The following is a 21,812-nucleotide window of genomic DNA, read 5'->3' as shown; positions in this document are numbered from 1 at the left end:
AATACAAAAGAATTAGAGACAGTATGTCTGTTAGAAATGTATTCATGATTTTGATGTATTTTAGTTGCCAGTTTTTTACGGATTTCACTAAAATGTTTATTGAATTCATTAGTAATATCCATCTTTTCGCTTAATAATTTGTTTGTGTTTGCTTGCTTTATACTGTCAATTCCTTCATCTCGTTTTTTCGTCTTGGTAATTTGTTGTACCACTTTCCATAGACTTTGACAGTTGCCTTCGTTGCTCTCAATTTGCTGTTGGTAATATCGAAATTTTGCTTTTTGTATTAGCGAAGTTAATTATGCATTTGGACTTTAACTAATTTTCAGGGATATGACCAGAAACACATAATACGTTGTGTAATAAAAAGAGATAAGACTAGTAGAGGTAGGAAATCATCGACGGAAACATTAAAATCTTTTTAATTTTAAAGATTTGGCAGATCTGTTAAAAGTAATAGAATGAGTGAGTTATGAAAGTAAGGCTCTCCATAAATAATCTCGGTTAAAACACTACAATGTAAATACAGCGAAAAATCGAGTTAGCCTTTAGATTGCGTTAGGCATATTTCGTCAGCAATGAAAGGATTAAACAACTAAAGGCAAGAAACTAAAATTAAAATAAATTGAAGACAAATAGAGGAAGTAGATACTTTTACATATCTGGGATCAATCACGGAAAAAAATTGCGGTAGTACATCAGATGTAGAAAAAAGGATAGTAAAGGCACAACATGCATAATATAACTCTTTAAAGAAAACCTAGAATACACGCGATATATCAGGATTAACCAAAATCAAAATATTTAACAGCTGTATTAAGAGTATATCTATTAATATTTTATGGCCCATAATCTTGGACACAGGAAGAAACAACTACAAAAAAATGATAAACGTTGATAAATAAATTGTTGAGGAAAATCCTAAAAATATACTAGCCCTATAAAATAACAAACGCAGAACTACGAAGAAGAACAAAATATAACTTAACAGGTACTCGTATAAAAACCAGATGGAAGAAGAAGAAGAACCAGACCGAATTAGAAAGAACCAGACCGGAGAAGAACTGTAAAAAGAGATCATGAAAAAGTATTTGCCTGAGATGGAAAGAGGCCAAATAAATACCGAGATATAGAGAGGAATGGAAAATACTTGTAGAGAAAACTTCGAAGGAATAAATGAGAAGACGATGCGCTGATCCAACCAATCAACAATTTTTAATTTTGTCGAAGAAACGCAAAAGTACACAATACTCCATAAAGAGGGAAGGCAGTAGAGAGATAGCAGCTTTAAAAAGTTTTTTGAAAAGTAAAGTTACTTGAAAAATCTACTTAAAATGAATTTCAAAATTTAGATTTATATTTTGTTAATCTGAACACTCTGTATAAAAACTAATTAACCTTGGGTATAATAAATTATTTGACTTTCTAAAAAATGATATTATTTTTATTACATTACGTAAAAAATCAAAACATTCTTAAAAATATATAATGAGAACATATTAGTATATTTTTTATTATCTATTTTTGTAAAACAAATTATGTACTCGTTCTGAGAAGCTTAACGAATTTCTTATCTAAATAAACAAATGAAAATACCAATACCGTTCAATCAGGAATTTTTTTATATTATGTCAGTAATTCCTGCAAAAGATCCTAATTATTTTAACACAATATAAATATTGACATGTTCTATTATTTACCATTCACCATTTTAGACACTTGCGTACTATACCATTCATAGTACCTGTACACTGTACATCTAATAATATATTGTTATATTTTAAAAATGAAGGCATATTTAATCTTTGCTTTGTTTTTAATCCTCACCATCAGTACAGAGTTGGCCTTTGGAGATTGCCTTTCTGGAAGATATGGAGGTCCATGTGCAGTATGGGACAACGACGCTTGCCGTAGAGTTTGTCATGAAGAAGGAATTGGTGGTGGACATTGCAGCGCTAGTTTGAAGTGTTGGTGCGAAGGATGTTAAAAAATATTGTACTTATATTTGTTACTATCGTTTCATATTCATAAAGAACATTAAATATAATATTATTTTTAATATACAGATTTGTTTCGTTTGCTTATTAAAAAATATAATCTTTAGAATTATTTTGCTGCTATTCTTTTTCTCATGATCATCTTTCAGTGCGTCACAGTTTTTCGATTTCTCTCTAACGCATTAAATTGTATGTGACAGAAAAAAAGGCACGTCTCTGAATACTTTGGTAATTATTCTAGTTCGGTGATTATTCTAGTTGTCGATAGATGGCGCCATAATCAAAAAAGAATTATTTATTAAATAAAATAATAATATTATCAATATAATCTGTACAATTTATAAGACTATACAAATGAAAGAAAATACCATTTTATAAATGCAATAGACACAATTGATTTGGTTTTATTCCAAATTGAAAATAAAATTTGACAACTGTCAGATTTAACTAAAATGTCACGTTAGAATAAATGTCATAAATGTGTATTATCACGGACTTACCTTTTTTTTGTATAATTTGTGACGCACTGAAAAATGTTCATGAAAAGGAGAATACACCACCTTCCTCTGAGCAGTTTGAACACTGAATTTCAGGCCGTAGGCGTAAAAGTTAATACCAATCTGTTTTTTCGAATCCTGCGAAAACTAACAAGTATTTTTGAAACATTTAACCCTTAAACGCCGAAGGGTGGGTAAAAAATGTCCACCTAATGCGTATTCCCTTGTAACATACTTATTACGTGTTTAAAAATTTTCCAAAAAAATTATTTATTGTTAAAAAGACAGCCTTTTATCGGATGTTAAATTGTATCTACCGATATTTTTGAAAATAAAAGTAATAGCTTGAGTTAAATATGGGTGGGCATAAAAAGTACACACTTGGTAAAACTTATTACTAAAGGTTTCTATATAATTTCTCGTTGGTAGGAACATAATCCATATTAGGTCTGGATCCCGCGTATGGAAAAAAAGTTGATTAATAGCAAGCTGAAAATTTGTTAATAGCTTAAGGGTGTCTAGTCGGACAAACTTTGATATATGGGAACACTGGAACAGGGGAAGTTTTAATTGTGGAACAGGTTAAAAATTTGGAACGGTCAGACCACGAAAACGGCACATGTATTTTGTCCGACAGAACAGACTTAAACTCTCCGAACAGAGATTAAACTCTCATGCAAGAATCAGACTGCTATTTATCACCAAATGGGAGTTTTAATGAGTGGAACATGTAGAATATGTCAAATGACAGGAATTATGACACGTGATAACTAGCAGTCTGATTTTTGCATGAGAGTTTAATCTGTGTTCGGAGAGTTTATGTCTGTTTTGTCGGACAAAATAAATGTGCCGTTTTCGTGGTAAGGCCGTTCCAAATTTTTAAACTGTTCCACAATTAAAACCTCCCCCGTTACAGTGGTCCCATATATCAAAGTTTATCCGACTAGACACCCTTAAGCTATTAACAAATTTTCAGCTTGCTATTAATCAACTTTTTTTTCATACGCGGGATCCAGACCTATATAATTATCGACGTATAATTACATAATCGACATAATTATTCGCCAATGAGGAGGCTGAAAGAAAGAATATGGAGAAAATCGACAAATTTGAATTACTGGCTTTTACTGGTATGTTAATTTTGATGTACATTATAATTTTGTTGTAAGGTTTGTAAATTGTTTATATTAATATTTTACAAGATGCTGTGTTTATTAAGCATAAGATCCTTAAGTTTAATCCATTTCCAACAACTCTCAATAAATATATTAGCTATTTTCGAGGTGGACATTTTTTACCCACCCTTGGGCGTACATGGAACCTAAAAAAGGTTGGGCGTTTAAGGGTTAAACGCAGAATGAAAGATTGCATTATTACCGAGGGGCGTACATTTACCATTCATTTTAAGATCAATGAGATTCCCTGTTCTCTCATTTTCCGAAACATCCTCTTCTGTGCCCCAAATACTTTTGGCCCAGAAACCTCAAGCTTCTCGGAATCTTTCAAAGGAGCATGACGTGCTTTGTATTTTTATTATCCGATGTGGTGGGTTTATTCCCTTTCAGAACCTTCCAAACAGCCTCAATAGAGTTGGTTGAGTCTTCCTGTGAGTCCCCAGGGATTAATTTATTTTGGTTTGTACATAATTCTATGTTGGTCTCAAGAGTACGTTAGAAGTAATTTGTCCGTATCTGCAGCGTACCTTGTTCAAGTATAAGACTTGCAGGTCACAAATCTGGCATGCAGGTCTGTTATTTTTTATGGACAGTTAGTTTTCTTTCACCAATGTGAATTTAACCATAAATAATAAGCAAGTTGAAAGAGTTACATCCTGCAAATATTTACGGGTTTGGTTCATTGATACTAATGACCAGACAGGACAAATTAAGAGGCGAATAGAAATAGCAAGACAATAATTTTTATCAAAATGAAAAAATTCCTATGCTGCCGGGACATAAATATGAAATTAAGAACGAGCATGTTAAGGTGTTATGTTTTCTTCGTTCTGTTGTACGGCATGGAAGCTTAGACACTGAAAAAATACACATTGAGAAAAACAATGAAGCATTCGAGATGTGGTGCTACAGGAGAATGTGGAAAATTCCATGGACAGAGAGAATAACAAATCAAGATATTTTGCTGAAGATGGGGAAGAAGTGCGAAGTCATAAAAAACATACAAACGAGAAATCTGGAATATCTAGGCGACATAGCTCATAATCCCAGGACAAATCTCGAGAAAGAGAAATGTGGGACCTAGAAGGATTTCCTGGTTGGGAAATTTAAGGGAGTGGTACGGGTGCAGTTCAATACAATTATTCAAAGCTGCAGCCAACAAAGCTAAGATTGCTGTGATGGTAGCCAACAGCCGATAGGAGACGGTACTGTAAGAAGAAGAAGAAGAAGTTTTCTTTGTTTAGATTACCAAATAATTTAATTAAATATGTCAATATGTTATAATATGCTAAAACAATATGGTATAGACATAGACCATAACACTGTGGCCCTTATTAAAAACCTATATTGGGATCAAATGGAGTCGATCAAAATGAACAATCATCTGACAGCTGAAATTTATTATCAATAAAAAGAAGAGTTCGTCAGCGCTATGTACTTTCTCCACTATTATTATTTAATATATATTCCGAAAAGATCTTTCAAAATGATCTAGAAATTATTCAAGAAAGAATAAAGATCTACTAACCTGATCAGCGGAGAATACGTAAACAACTTGAGATACTATCCGTATACCGACCTGAAGAACCTGATCAAAATTCACTGTACTAATACATGGCAAAATCATTGGGAAAAATTAGGTAGCAAATTAAATGAAATCTACCCAAAAATAAATATTGTCCTTGATAATCCTCCCAACAGAAGAAACCAAGTTATCATTAACCTTTCAGTGCTAACGTGAAGTATTTTGCCATAAGTGCTAACGTCCGTCTCTGGGACCGTATGTTTATACATGCCCTAGTGCTGTAAATTTTACAAATTTTTTAAATTTAATTACTTCAAGGGTCTTATTAAATACTTTTTTATTTAAAATAAATGCAGTTTTATTTAAAAATTATAGTTATAAACATTTATTTTGTCAAAAATAATTTCTTAACAAAAACAAGCAACTATTCTAAAAAGTGAGAAAAAAAGCCCTAAAATCTTAATATAAACAAAAAATTTGCTGAGTTGTTTTTAAACTAAAGATGAAATTATCCACTTATAATAACCATACTTAAGCAATTCTAATAATACGAAGTAACTTTAAACTTAAAAAGTCAATCTTTTTCTGAACATTCCACACATATACCCTTTATGTGTTCTAAGCACATACATTTTTATTACACGAGTAACAACTGTACTTTGTGTTTCGACTTTTCGTAGTTCATTTCTATTTCTAAAAAGTAAAAAAATAATATTTTATTCACTAAAAATACAACACAAGGGTCGATTTCTCATACCTGCGTTAATCTATGGTTCAGTTGAACCAAGTTCACCCGTGATCTGTGGTTTTATTTGAAATGCATTTCTCATTGCGCGTTCATGTCAGCGCGCGTTCTACAGCTTTCGAGAAATGCCAATAGATGGCAAAAGGTAAAAAACTGTCGCCATTTTGAACTACCATTTTTATGCTGCTTTTGAATAAAGTTAAATTTAAGTATTTATAGTCAAATAGTCCTTTTAATAATTATAAATAAATATTATAAAAACAAAAATAAGGTTATCGTTTATCGTTAGGCTTAATATAATAAAATAGGATATATTTATATTATGACAGCGTTTCGTGTTAATACAACGCATGCGTAGTCCATGAAATCATCTGAACTGAGTTCTGAAATCTTTGAACGGCCGAATTCCACCGTTCAAGCATCGTTCAAGTTTAAACTGCCATCGGTTGAACGTGAATTGAGAAAGACGATTATGATTTTAAACCGACGTTTACTAGAAGTTCAGGTTAAACTGGAGTTGAACTCGATATGAGAAATTGGCCCTAAAAAGTTACAATCCTTACCTTTAGTACAGCCGCAAAAGCTAACATCCGTCTCTGAGACCGAAATCTTGTGTAACGAACGAACTATGTATCTACGTTCAACAATATTTTAATACTGACAACGGTTAGGTAAAATATGAAGCTATTGAATGACCTAGCCCGAATATCGGAATAGATTGTTAATAATCGGTATGAATAGGTTAGCTCCGTCTATGAGACCATGCGTTAGCACTGAAAGGTTAACCGTCTAAGAATTGGCCATACTGCCTTAACACACAAATATTTAATAACAAAAGGACCACCACCACTGACTGTCAAACATATTCTGCTCGAGTGTCCGCAATTCAAGAAAGAAAGAAGATCCCATGGAATCACAGATGATGACCTCAAGACAATTCTCACAAAAAAAACTTTAACAGTGTTAACCTATTTAAAAGACATCAAGTTATATAATTGTATTTAATGTAATATTTTTTGTATTTGTTATATCCACTAATAACAGTACGCGGTTGTTGTGATTTTGTGTGTAAATTAAAAAAAACTTACGATACGCAGACAACACCGTCATTATAGCGAACAGTGCTGAGGGTATGCAATGACTTTTGAATGTCATAACTAGAGAGGGAGATAGCTTGGGGCTGAATATTAACAAAAATAAAACAAAAGTAATGGCTGTTACACGTGCACCAATGCCAACATTAATATTCGCATCTATAAAAAACAGAAAGAACCCGTACAGAGATTCCAGTATCTTGGTTGCTGGATAACAAACGATCTTGACCACGATAGACCAGGGCGCATCTGTAAAAATATTAGTAAATTTGGACGTTGAGAGGTGACTCAAATTTTTTTGCAGAAATTGCTTGAAAATAACTCAAGTAATAATATTTGAGTTATCCTCCCTCTCAAAAAGGTGCGGAACATTGTTTAAATAATCAAAATGTCAAAAATGAAGGAAAAATTCGATTTTTTTCTTGGTTTTTTGATTATAACTTTAAAAGTATTCATTTCCGAGAAAAGTTGTACTAACTTAAGAGTTGTGTAATTAAATTTCCTACAATACAGAATTGGTAGAAAATTTAAAAAATAGTCACCCTTGTTGCAAAATAGCAATAATTGCGAAAAAACCATACAAAAAGAAGTATTCGCAGTTTACGTTTTTCAACCATTTATGCTACGCTTAGGACCTTCATATTTCACCCAGAAAAACTATATGATACAATAAAACACTACTGTAAATTTCATTAAGATCGGTTCAATAGGTTTTGCAAAATAAATTTTGCAATCCAGCTTTTGCAAAAAAAATTTATTTTTTCAAAATGTTACAGGATCCGCTCCGAGCTTCGCTGGTATCGCCACCTACCTACAGGATTACTAGTATAACTTTTACCGGAAATTTTCTGGAAAGAAAAAAGTGTTGCCTATACTCTGTGAGTTTCGCTGGTATGGCTGCTATCGCCATCTAACGGTTGATTAGTATTCCTATTTCGGCCGGAATTTTAAAGAGGACAGTAGAAAAGCAAATAATAACTTATTATTTAATTCTTATCGTGTAATATTTACAACGTAAAGAAGTAATTGGATTCTAATCGATAATTAATAGCAGTAAGTACAGAATTTATTATTCATAGATTTTGCTTATCCTTTTGACGTTTATGTTGACAACTAATATTAGAAAAAATTTATTCTACAAAAAAGTATAATAATTTAATACATATAATTATAGTATAATACTTCTTAAATATTAACTTATGAATGACAGTTAACGGCATCCTACGTTTGCTGTGATGGGTCGTTATCTTCACGCATTCAAATTTTGTTTCAGGATTGATTGTAAAATTAAAACCGTCAAAATTCGAGAGTGTGCTAACTGATCCTTTAGCTCAAATTTTTCTACCGTTTTAAAATTAAAATTGTATTTTTCTACAACCACTATTCAAAGTGCACTTTTCTGCACGGTTTTGTGTTAGCAAACTTGATATTTTCTCACAGTATAAGATATTTGACATTAGTGTGCAGAAAAGTGACGTTTCTGTGCCGCAAAGTGACGTTTCTGTGCCGCAAAGTTCTTTTCTGCACAGTTGACTACCTCATTCTGAGTAACGTTATATTCTGTTTACATCCGTGGACTACCGCATTCTGAGTAACGTTATATTCTGTTTACATCCGTGGTTAAACTTTAGACAAATATATAACCTATAAGACAATTATTATATTTAACTATAGCATAGAAACTAAATTATGGATGTTACAACTGTTTTATTTTACAATTTTATTCTTATTAAACATTTTATAATTATCAAATAACCAATAAGGATTTAGCAACCTGTGCAAGAGACGTCGAATGAAGTAGGTTTTGTGTAAATCCGTGACTGCCTAAATATAATGTCAATAATGTGTAATAATTGTTTAAATTTAAACAAATTAAGGCAGTGCATTAATTTTTTAACTGATTTCTGTGCAATTTATTTAGGTATAAGAAATTTAAATTGATTAGTAGGTATTAATTAAATACAGTTTAAAATTTATCACATAGGTACCTATTATAATTAATCGTCGTTTGGAAATTGTGATTTTTATTTTTAGGAAAAACTGTGCTTGTAGAAAAAGTATAGTGTGAAACACGTGCAGAAAGGTAATTTCTCACTCGTTTGAATTGCGGCACTCGCTTGCGCTCGTACCGCAACTTTTCAAACTCGTGAGAAATTAGTACCTTTCTGCACTTGTTGCACAATATACTATTACTTACTTTTTTCTAATTGCATCAATCTATTTTTGTCGTTAAATCACCTTATGCTTAGCGACAGGAAAGTTGTAGAATACACAGTTACTATTGTAACCAGTATTTCGACACTCTTTAATACAACAACTTTCGTGAGATATTTAAAAGCTATAATATGCAACTCTTAATGCAGAACGTCAAAAAGCAAATTTCCAGTAAAGGTTTACAAACTTGTCACTACTGGCGCTCGCGAATTTTTCATTATCCCCTCTACCTACGAGCTCACAGCGTATATAAGTATACTGTACCTTTCATTTTCAATTTGCAAAATTAAAATCGATTAACTATCACGGCGTCAGGAATTTTTTTAAATAAACAATAATTATTGGTGCTACGCGCAGGACAGCGGATAGTTTGCTCTGATTGGGCATTCCAATGACCTTTGATAATGATTGATACATTTTAATTTTTATTACATTTCGGTATAAATAAATAAATTTGTTTATTGCAAAATAACAACAAATACTCTATCCTTTGAAATAACACTTTTTTTAGCAAAAACTTACTTTGTTCATATATTTTAACTTAGAGAATAAAAGTTTATTATTTTTAAACATATGCAATTGTTTAAACAATATTTCACAAACAATAATAAAATTAGTTTGATTTTTGTGGAATTAAAATATTAAAATACAACAAAATATAGAGTAAGAAAATAATATATTATATAAAGATTAGAAGAAATTTTGGTGGAAATCAACTTGTGTGAATCGAACATCGCTGTCCTGCGCGTAGCACCAAAAATTAATGTTTATTTAAAAAATTCCTGATGCCGTGGTAGATAATCGATTTTAATTTTGCAAATTGCAAATGAAAAGTACGGTACACTTCCATATGCAAAAAAAATTTCAACTTGCTATCTGCTTTATTTTCAGTCCTGTAACATTTTGAAAAAACGAATTTTTTTTTGCGAGAGCTGGATTTCAAAATTTATTTTGCAAAATCTGTTGAACTGATCTTAATAAAATTTACAGTATTGTTTTACTGTATCCACAGAGTTTTTCTGTGTGAGATATGAAGGTCCTAAGTCTAGCATAAATGTTTGAAAAACGTAAAATGCGAATACTTGTTTTTGTATAGTTTTTTCGCAATTATTGCTATTATGCAACAAGGGTGACTATTTTTTAAATTTTTAACCAATTCTATATTGTAGTAAATTTAACTATGCAACTTTTATGTCAGTACAACTTTTCTCTGAAGTGAATACTTTTAAAGTTATAATAAAAAAATGAAGAAAAAAATCGAATTTTTCCTTAATTTTTTGACATTTTGATTATTTAAACAATGTTCCGGACCTTTTTAAGTGGGAGGATAACTCAATTATCATTATATGAGTTAATTTTAAGCAATTTCTGCAAAAAAAATATGAGCCACCTCTCAACGTCCATCTCAAAACAGATCCGCCCTGGACTACGAGGCCTAAATACGTTCTCGTATAGAGTTTGCTAGGTATGCCTTTCAAAGAATTGAAAAAATTCCTACTAACCTCTACCCTCTCGTTGGATATCCGATACCAATTTGTAAAAACATTCGTTTATTCCATATTGCTATAAGCAGTGAAATAATGGGCTCTCGGAATAACAACTATGAGGCGTATGGAAGCCTTTGAGATGTGGGCTTTTCGAAGGATGCTGAAGATCTCTTCGACAGAGCACGTGACCAACGACGAGGTGCTGAGAAGAATGGGGTCTGAGGGAGAACTCCTAAATATTGTAAAAAACAGAAGAACGAGTTATCTAGGACATACATATTTACAGAGGAGAAAAAGACAACTTTATATCACTCATAACAGTAGGGGAGGAAAGTATGCTAAATGTGCAGTCATTAGAGCGTTATGGGGACCTATTTTGTTGTGAATATTAGGTCCTATAACCAAAAAAAGTTAAGTAAAGTTGTTCATTTTAGTTAAGACTTTCCATTTTTTATTTTATTTTCCACTTCCAACAATTTTTTTTCAGATTTTAGCGCCATCTATCAATAATTCGAAAAAATTTCTCGAATAATATTTATTTATTTTTAGGTAAGGAATCCAAATCTGCAACAAAAATTGGGGCTACTATTTAAGATTTTAAAGTAACCCCCCACCCCAACTCCGTGGGGGATCGTGTTCAGTGCCATTCGATAAATTTTTCAAAAATATTGAATACGTATATTTTTCAGTTTTTCGATATGATGTTCATTTCGCGAAATATCGTGAGGTTCAAATTTAAAATCTTAAATTTACCCCCACCCCTCTCCGTGGGGGGTCGTGTTTGGTAACATTTGATAGATTTTTGAAAATTATTAAGTACGTATTTTTTAGTTTTTTGGTCTGTCGTTCATTTCGAGAAGGATTCACTTTTTTCTTGTGAAACTTTGTGACTCACCCATTTCCTTACGCCCCGCTCAAATTTTCAGATTTTTGAAATATACACTGTTTTGCATTTACGTAACTTACCTTATCTTATTCTGACGATTCCGAGTTTTTCTAAGGATATATTTTTTTTTCGGCCCCCCCTTAACGAACTCCCCTGTGTTAAGAGCCAATATATGGTAGAGGTACATTTACAGGGTACAAGGTTTCGATCCATGTGATAATCTGACGCGCTTGAGTAACTGCAAAAATTCCCTCTTGGGTTCCCCTACCATAATGGAAGGTAAAGTGGAAGGAAAAAGAGCTCCAGGAAGAAGAAAATGCTCCTTGCTGAAGAATATAAGAGACTGGACAGGCATAGACACACATACGATACTAAGAACAGCTTAAGATAGAGAGCAATAATTTGCTGTATATATAGCCAACCATCAAAAATGGAGAAGGCACCGTAAGGAGAAATAGGAGTTAATAGGTTATACATAGAAATAATATTTAGTTAACCTTTAACTACCCGCGCATCAAGTTATAACATAACTACACGCGTGGCGTACTTTATACGCCACAAGAAAATCCACTTAAAAACAGCGGATTTGTTTAATTTTTTTTTTGAAAAAATACACTTAGTTGTTTGTTATAAACCTTATTCGGCATCAGTGAATACTTGGAGTTCCTTACCAGTAAGCAAATTGGGATTTTTAACTGGAATCATGGAATAACTGGATTCCGTGATAAATAAAATTACTAATAAAAAATTTTTTGAAATGTGATTTTTTGTAGGAGAAAAAGTATTGTTTATAAAGAAAAATAGATTTTGTGCCATATTAACTAAAAAACAATTGAAATATGTACTTATATTACTACTTAGATTAATATAATCGTGGTGTATATTGTCCACCACCGGAAACAACAAATAATAAACTGTAAATTACGATCTTCCCAGAACGCCGATTATGACGAAACTAAAACCAAATTGTAAAGCACATTCCAGCGATAGGTTAGAGAGATAAACAAGGTCAAAAATTAAATTTTTAAATATATTTGCAGTAGAATTCTTATATATGGCGTACAAAATACGCCAGCGCGTGTAGTTAAAGGTTAAAAAAGTTTTTGTTTGTATGAAATAATTTTAAATATAAACCAAGTTAAATTTTTCTAATTGCCACTTTCAAATATTTTTTTATATCACCAATACTAATAATCATGAATAACAATTAAATGTGATTTTTGAATCACAATATTTAAACAACATTATAACTAGATAACATTTAATTAGAGTTCTAGGTTTACCGATTAATAAAGATTACACAAAAAAATGATATGGAAACATTAATTAGTCTATCAATGTTCTTTTTTTGTAATTATTATATCTTTTTTTACAATATTTAAATAAATTATATCATATTACAGCTAAATATATTAGTAGTATACAGAAAACTAATTATTGAAAACGACGAAGCCAATTATTGCTACTAAGTATTACTTAATTATTATTATTAATAGTTAGAGTAAAATACTGGTTAGGCTATACGGTGAGCACGTAAAGGTTGGAATAAATTCATTTTTTCACGAATGGGCGATTTTGGAAATAAATCCCACAACAGGTCGATTTTTAATATTAAATTCAAATTTTTTGGAATATACATATGTCATACTAGTGACGTCATTCATCTGTGCATGATGACGCACGCAATCGATGATTTCTTTAACCCGGCATTGGTCACTAGATAGGTTTCTACGCGAGTCGTCGCACGTGTGATTTTCTCTCACATATTAAACCTTTGCCTTTCTTTACAATATAAAATTTTTAAAACCTATTTTAAACTTTTTTTATTAACCAATAATAAGAACATAATGATATAACATAATATACATACATAATATTATGATAAGAAAAAAAAAAGAATGTGTGTGTACTTTATACGCACGTAAGAAGTTATACTTCTAAATATGATTTCAATGAAATAAATATACTTTCGGGCAGTTTATTTGTATTTTATTTAAAGATTAAATTAATTTTTACTTACTAGTTTCCAAAAAATTTTATTAAAACAATACCAAAAATTAAGAAAAGATTAGAAAACACCAGGATTCGAACCGGGGACCTCTTGATCTGCAGTCCAACGATCTACCACTGAGCTATACCCTTTTCTTTACCCGGGCTACAACATTTCTCAGACATAGTGACAAACAGACGAAGTTGATTATAAAATACTTTAAATATTACTTTATATCTTATTCCCGAGGTAGACAAGTTCAAATACACAAAAATTATAATAGGTAGTTATTTATGATATAAATGTTAAAAGTACAATTTTAAGGCACGTATGTGAAAGTTTCGTGTGAAAGATTCGCTTCGCTCATTCTGCAATTCACATGAGTGCCTTAAAAATGTACTTTTTAACACGTATATCATACAATATTTTTTCTACAAACGTCTTATATATCAACAATTATAATTTATTCATTCTCAATTACAGGACAATACCTACAAAAACTTTTACTTGAACTTGACTGACATTCTTCTACTGACTGACAACTTCTATTTTTATATTTTTCTTGACATTTCATCAAAACTGCCTATACTGTCAATACGCAAATCATAACAACTATAGAATAACATCAGAATCTACTTTTATTTTTGTATATTCTATCAAATTTTAATAGTTTTATTCTACAAACGTGTTAAAAATGCAATAATACAGTTTAAATTAAATTTTAAAAAACCTTTTAAACCACCTTTTTCAAACTGCGCAAGTTGTATTATTAATATTAATGTTAATAAATGAAATATAAATATTTTGACGTTTCACAATTTGACAATTCACTTTTAACTGCAGTGCCTTAAAAATTTTAAAGCACTGATGCTTTAAAGTAGCATTTTTAACGCTCCTATGGAGTGCTATAAATTGCATTTTTAACACGTTTGTAGAAAAATATATTTAAAAACTTTAAAAAAAAAAGAAGTATAACTTCAAAAAATGATCTGAATTAAACCAATATTAATCAATCTCCGTATCTTCAAAATTTACGGCACCGCACTTCACACAAGTATAACAAGAATGCTCTGTACAAATTGGTTGATGACAAGCATTACATTTTTTTTTACTTTTCTGTTTTGGCAGCGAGAGCAAAATTAACAAAACTGAATATCCGATGGTTCAGGTTGTGATCAGTTCGGTAATGTTATTTTGGCCATTCTTGCAATAGAATTCCGAAGGCTTAAAGTTAAGTTTGAAATTTTCGAACGATTTAGATGTCGAAGATGAGGTTTAATCAACAATAAAGCCAATTCTTTTAAAAAGACACGATCTTCTGTTTTATTATTATTATCTTTATATGCAATGTGACTGTTGATGCCGCCAATATTTAACATTGAAAAATGAGCAATAAGGTGGTAAGTTGCCATCTACAACAAAATAACTCGTGAAACAGAATATAAGAATATTAGGAGACTAGAAGGAACTACAGCGTGTATAGTTTCGCAGAAAAAAAGTTGTGCGCAATTTTCTGAAACCGTTAGAGAAAATCTCATAAAGCGACCACTGTCGGGTTAAATGAGAATAGAGGTCGTGTGCTAGCCTTTTTGAAAGTTTATTCAATTCTCTATTCAGTAATATAAATAATAACATAATTTTTTATACAAGGTGTCCAAAAAAATTTTATTGATGTCAGAAAATAGAAAAAAATATTTATTTGCGAAAAACCGTCTAAAAAACGTATTTTTTGTGAAAAATGCACATATTTACTTATGGACTTATTTTGAACGTATATTTTTTCACAGCCGAGAAGGGGTGAAACTCAGCTTCAGGACAAAGCACACATTTTGGCACAATATCGCTAGTTTTTTTTTGGCATGTTAGCTATGTGTGTATGCATTTCAAATTTCATGTCAATCCAAGCGGTTCTCTAAAATTTGGAGCAAAAACCGACAGTAATGATCGAATTATTTTAGCATGGCTGTATTTTAATATAGTCAGTTGTTCCAAAGCTTATTAACAAATGATGTGTTAGCTGGCTCAAAACCGAGGTTTTTAGCCAAGAAAAGTTAAAATATGAAAGTAGATGAAACAACCCTACAACGTATATGTCAAATATTTATCTCCGTGCCTTACATCCATAATGACCGAGTGTAGTGGTTAGGATACCTGGCTCCTGACTTTCACCCATGCCATTTGGGTTCGAATCCCGGCGTTCAAAATCCTTTTTGTTTTTAAAATTGATATTTTGATTTCAAAAATATTTTTTTATAATACTTTTTTATATTGTGTTGTATAAATAGTAAAAACGTGGTATTATAAAAACAATTATTTTTCAAATCGAAATGTTAATTTTAAAAACAAAAAGCATTTCCGACACCGGGAATCAAACCCCACTCGCCTGGGTGAAAGCCAGGAGCCAGGTATTCTAACCAGTAGGCCATTATGGATGTAAGGCACGGAAATAAATATTTGACATATAAGTTGTCGGATTGTTTCATCTACTTTCATATTTTATCTTTTCTTGCCTAAAAGCCCAGGAGTTGCGCCAGCTGACAGCCATTTTCGTTATCAAACAAGTACTATCTACCAAAATAAATTCATAGAATCCGTGCCAAAAACACCGTAAAAATTTAGGACAGCTTGGATATTACTGCACCCTATGTAACCCACGGCTAAACCTTATGTTTGTGCGTCACAGTGTTGCCATACTATTTTCTTTATTTCTTTCATAATTTCAATCAATATTAAATGTACCTATACAAGGATAATAGAATAACTTTATAAGAACGTTTACTTCTCCGTCATTATACCAGGTAGAATGACAAATGAGGTGTCAAATGAAAGGTTATAATCCAAGGATGGTACTAAAGGTGAGAAATTTGAGCTAGGCTGTCTGTCTGCCAGTCCGTCCGACCGCGAATATAATTCCTGCGTCATTATACCAGGTAGAATCACAAATGAGGTGTCAAATGAAAGCTTATAATCTAAACATGGTACAAAACGTGGAAATTTGTCCAAGGTTGTAGAAATGCGACCAGAAGTACTGTTGTAAAGTCGCTGGAATAGTACAATACTGGAATATATTATTCAACGCGCCTTCACAAGACGAGAATAAATATATACTTTCGGTTTAATGAGTGTCTGTCCGTCTTAAAATACTATCCGCAAATACTATATGGCGGTTATCCGGTTAGAACCTTTTAACCGGAAATGATATAAAAACCAAAATTCTACATTTGATCTCATCTTGGTAAGGCACGTCGAATGATATATCGCTTTCGGTGACTTTTAAACAGTATCTACGGTTGTAAACCTAAAACCGGAAGTCCGATGTCAAATTTCTCATCTTTTGTCATTCTACCTGATAGTGACGAAGGAATTAAATTCGCGGTCAGACGGATAGACGGACAGACAGCCTATGGCAAACTTCTCACCGTTAGTACCACCCTTGGATTATAAGCTTTCATTTGACACTTCACTTGTCATTCCACCTGGTATAATGACGGAGGAGTTGAGTTTACAAATAGACAGACAAGACGGACGGACGGACAGACGGGCGTGAATAATTCAACGTTTTCACATGATTTCAAAATTGGTGAAAACAACAACATAACAAACTTTACTGAATTGGTGTTTCAAAACAACTTATTTTTTACACATTACACAATATTACATGGTTTCTAGCAGGTTAAACTTCACAATGATTTAAAATATTCAAGTAAAAACCTAACTATACATTTAGGACATACCCAAAATACACAAATGATACATTTCACACACAAATATATCACAAAAAATTGTAATGTGATAGTATGAAAAAATAGTGGATAAGGCAACCGTGTTACATGTCATGCTCGTATCCAATGCCAAAATCTACACAGACATTTAGGGTGCACTAAATCCAAGCTGTCCAAAATTTAACACTACCTGCCAGACTATAAACTAATGTTTCACCTGCTTGAATCCTTGATAATCTGAATTCTTTTTCTATGGTCCCTTCGGTTTAAAATTATCTAGAGTTGACTGCAACAACACTACCACAAACTGCATTTGTTAACATTTCTTGGATATTTCCGGAGTATCCAAGTTTGGAAACTTTATAAAACTTATTTTCGTATTTCCAAATACCTCTAATATTAATATTTTTATTTCAAACAAATTTTGGGGCACAATAAATCAATCTAACTTGATTATTGCTCATTTCTGTCTGACAAACAAGTTTGTAGTTTATGAACACAAAAGGCACGCAAAGAATTGTGAATTAGCTGCTTGACATAATAACAAAACCAATTCACAATATTTTGAGTTTTCGTGATTTATCAAACGTAGTCGTTAGGAAATTGCAGTAGTATGAGAGCTTGTTTATTCAGCAATATAAAAATCAGTAAGGTAATGATTTTTATTTCATAAATACAGAGTGAGTTTTATGTATGGAACGCTTCAATTCTCTCGGAAACGATTTGTACAATTCTTATAGATTTTGGTGGTTAATGGTCTTCTAATGCGGCTGATATTATAGTGGCATTTTCATTGTTGCCAGATCTTCCATTTTTCTGGAAATCCAATAAACTTTCCTATTTCAAATATCCCTTTATTTTTTTTTGAGTATTGAAGTCATTAAGAAATACTAATTACTTTTCATGTTATATTCCCTACAGCTAAATGCCATAATTTCGGAGATATTGCTACGTTTATGTAAAAAAATTTAAAAACAAATTATAAAGATAAATTTTTTCGGCCCGGGCAGATATTATGTTAGATTCTTTGGATCATTGGAAACAAATAAAGGTCTTTTGTATTTTAATTTGATTGTTTTCGAGCTATAAACAATTTAAAACTGAAAAGAGCGATTACAATTTTTACGGCTCAAAAATACAAGTAAAAAATATTATTCCTGAAATTACGAGTGCCTAAATCAAATTCAAAACCTTATTTTATCAGTTCCCGATAAGTAATTTGGGCTTATTTCATTTTAAAACATTGTTTTTTAGTTCTTAATGCAGCCCGATCGCCCGTTCTCTCATAAGCGCTTCATTAACAATTAAAAAACAATGATTTAGAATAAAACATGCTAAAAATTCTTACAGGGAGTTGATAGAAGAAGATTTGAACTTGAATTTAGGTACTTCGTAATTTCAAAAATTATATTTTTTACTTGTGTTTTTGACCTTGAAAATCGTCATTTTTCGTTTTTTTCAGTTTTAAATTGTTTATAACTCGAAAACGATGAACTTTGGAGAAAAATTACAACAGATATTTTTATTCCCAATAATCCCAAGAATGTAAAATATATTATCACGATAACAAATTATTGAAAGAAAATCTGCTTCCCAGTTTACATGTACCATTCACTTATAGTTTTGAATAATGCCTTGCACCATTTGTAAATTTTAAATATACAACCAACAAATTCTTGTACGGTACATACATAAAATAAAAGAATGGTTACTGAATGAAAATATTTAATTATCTCAGGATTCCTTCAAGCTTAAATAAGGTACAAAATAAGTACTACGGTTAGCCAAAAGGAATGAAAAGCCAAAAATATTTAAAGTAACCTAGATTAGACTTAGTTTTGAACATAATGTGTTATATTGGACATTGGACATATTTGGAGAATATTTAAAAGTTACTGCGATAACTCTATTGGACGAAACGGTTACATTGACGCAACAATTTTGTAAACATGGCAAGAAGCATTGAATGTTGCTACTCCGGTAATGTGAAAAGAAAATTGCGAAAATGTGAAAAGTTGACAGCAGAATGTTAGATGCGTGAAAATCATATCGAATCAATTAATCCAGTAATTATGAGTATGGATCTTAAACGTAGATATTAATATACAGATCGGGCCAAAGAAAACAGTTTACCTCGATATTTGGCAGTACTTATTAGATTTTAAGGAAAAGAAGAAACTGGTCGATTTTTGATCTAAGGAGGACACATTTTTACGGTACATACATCTGTCATTTGTCAACCCCCTCCCTTCCATTGCCCCACCCCTTATTTTTAAATAGGGAATAGTGGTCGTGTGCTACTCCATTTAAAAGATTATTCAATTCTTTATTCAGTAATATTAACATTAGATCAAAACTCGACCTGTTTCGTCATTTTCTTAAAATTATATAAATACTGACATATTATATCGAGGTGGACTGTTTTCTTTGGCCCACTCGGTATAAATGATATTAATAATTTCCAAAAAAAAATAGTATGAAAGAAATTAAGGAAAATTTTAAAGAGAATGTAAATTTATCAAAAACAAACCAATTGTTTAAACTCAAGTATAATTTTATTATTTAATTACAATAAAAAATTTAAAAAAATCTTAATATTCCCACTGCCATAGTTTGTATTTTGTCTTTGATCACAATTGATCAGCATCCCTCACACCAACATTTTAAGCTAGCGCTGCAATGTCCACTTACTCGTCCTTCTCCTTTACAGACTCTGCGACAGGTTTCGTTGTCCCATACAGCACATGGTCCTCCATAATTTCCTGACAGGCAGTCTCCAAAAGCAAGTTCAGTGCCAATAGCGAGAAGAACCAAAAGTGTAAAAATGAAATAACCCTTCATTGTTCGTTTTGTCAAAAAATTTTTAGATATCTTGATCACGGATGATTGTAGAAGTATGGCTTTATTTCAGAATTATTTTAATTTATATTTGAAGTTGTTCAAGAAATTTGAAGGTTATTGGCAGGATTTCTTCGAATTTGCCGAAATATTGCGACACTGGTATTTTGGGTTTAAATTAACTTTAAAGAAAGTAAACAATATTGTCTTTGGGAAGTACGCGAATTTTAATTCGTTAAGTAAAGAATAAAGTGTTTCTTTTTACGGAAACTATAATTGACAAATTTGTTGATATTTTTGTATATTTTTTTGAGCAATTATTAATTATTAGAGAAGTAATTGTTTAATCTACAGGTCATCTAGTATTATGTGTAATACATATATCTACTTCTTAAATAAAATGTGGCTCCTTACTGTTTAAGTTTCCTATTTGACTGGATTATCTAACCTTTTATTTATTTCTTCCTCTAGTCCAGCGGATCTCAATCTTTTTGAGTCATGTACCACTTACAGTTCCTTTTATTATTTTTGGTACCACCTATATTTTTAAACTGTGTTATCAAGACTTAGTAAGTACTACAATTTTAATTTTTTTTTGTGAATAACGATATGTACCACCAGTAGTGGTACATGTACCACAGATTGACAACCGCTGCTCTAGTCTGTCTCCTACTTGTTTCTCTTGAAGGCGCTGTAATTGTTAATAATTTAATCTTTTTTTTGTAGTTTTAAATTTTTGGAATTATTGGTAATTCTTGTTTTAATTTTTCAACCAGGACGTCTTCCGGTCCTCTTTTTCATTCCAATCTCCCTTGTATAGCCAATCGAATCAACTCATATTTTTCATTTCTTAGTATGCGACCAAAGTAGCTCATTTTTCTTCCTTTGCTGTTGTTGAATTGTTGTTGATTAAAGTATGCTGATGATGTAGTGTTAATAGGAAATAGTGAAAAAGACTTAGAACAAAAACTGGAACAGTGCGGACAGGCTCTGGAAGAAAAAGGTTTAAAACTTAGTAGGACAAAAACAGAGTATTTGGAATGTTCATCTAAAGATGCAGTTACTACAAATAAACTGGTATCTTTGGATGGTGAAATTATTGTGAAAAGCAAAAGTTTTAAGAAACTAGGATCGGTATTACAGAGTAATGGAAAAATTAGGCTGGATGAATGAAGTGGAAGGAGGCGAGTGGTGTGCTGTGTGACAGAAAGATTCCAATGAAGCTGAAGGGAAAATAAGAGTAAGGACCATACGATACGAGTGTGGGTAGTAGAATGTTTATTAGTTTGGTTAATTCATAAAATGATAAAAATTGTAACACAACGTAGTTAGACATAGCAAAATTGCTATGGCACTGACTATATCAGCTCCCTAGCTCAATTTAAAGGGGGACGTTTTAGCAGTTGCATGTTAAATATCTTTGAACTGTGTCATTTTACCGCCAATTTATGCTCCTCGGGACAATAAAAATAAAGGAAGGAGGCAATAAATTAGGGTTTTGTAATAAGGATCATAAATAACCAATTTTGAGGGAAACTTCGCCATTTCACGTTGCTTTAAATCTATTTCACGTTGCGTTGAATCTTGTCTTCAGTTTTTATCTTTTTCTGTTACATTTTTCTATTACACTCGGTCTGCCGTT

General features: G+C 31.6%; 2 protein-coding genes across 2 annotated transcripts; one reads left to right on the top strand and one right to left on the bottom strand.

Annotated features, from left to right (window-relative positions):
• Nucleotides 1-1,557: 1,557 nt before the first annotated feature.
• LOC126883403 (drosomycin-like) lies at nt 1,558-2,109 on the top strand. The gene has a single exon (XM_050648949.1). It carries the CDS (start codon nt 1,787-1,789, stop codon nt 1,985-1,987), a length of 201 nt encoding a protein of 66 aa, XP_050504906.1. The 5' UTR covers nt 1,558-1,786; the 3' UTR covers nt 1,988-2,109.
• Nucleotides 2,110-19,865: 17,756 nt separating this feature from the next.
• Nucleotides 19,866-20,236, bottom strand: LOC126883402 (drosomycin-like). The gene has a single exon (XM_050648947.1). The coding sequence runs from the start codon at nt 20,171-20,173 to the stop codon at nt 19,973-19,975; it is 201 nt and encodes a 66-aa protein (XP_050504904.1). The 5' UTR covers nt 20,174-20,236; the 3' UTR covers nt 19,866-19,972.
• Between the last annotated feature and the right edge of the window lie 1,576 nt (nt 20,237-21,812).

Source organism: Diabrotica virgifera, chromosome 4 (genome assembly GCF_917563875.1).
Source record: "Diabrotica virgifera virgifera chromosome 4, PGI_DIABVI_V3a".
In the NCBI taxonomy this organism is placed as follows: Eukaryota; Metazoa; Arthropoda; class Insecta; order Coleoptera; family Chrysomelidae; genus Diabrotica; species Diabrotica virgifera.
This window is presented reverse-complemented; position numbering and strand designations above follow the sequence as displayed.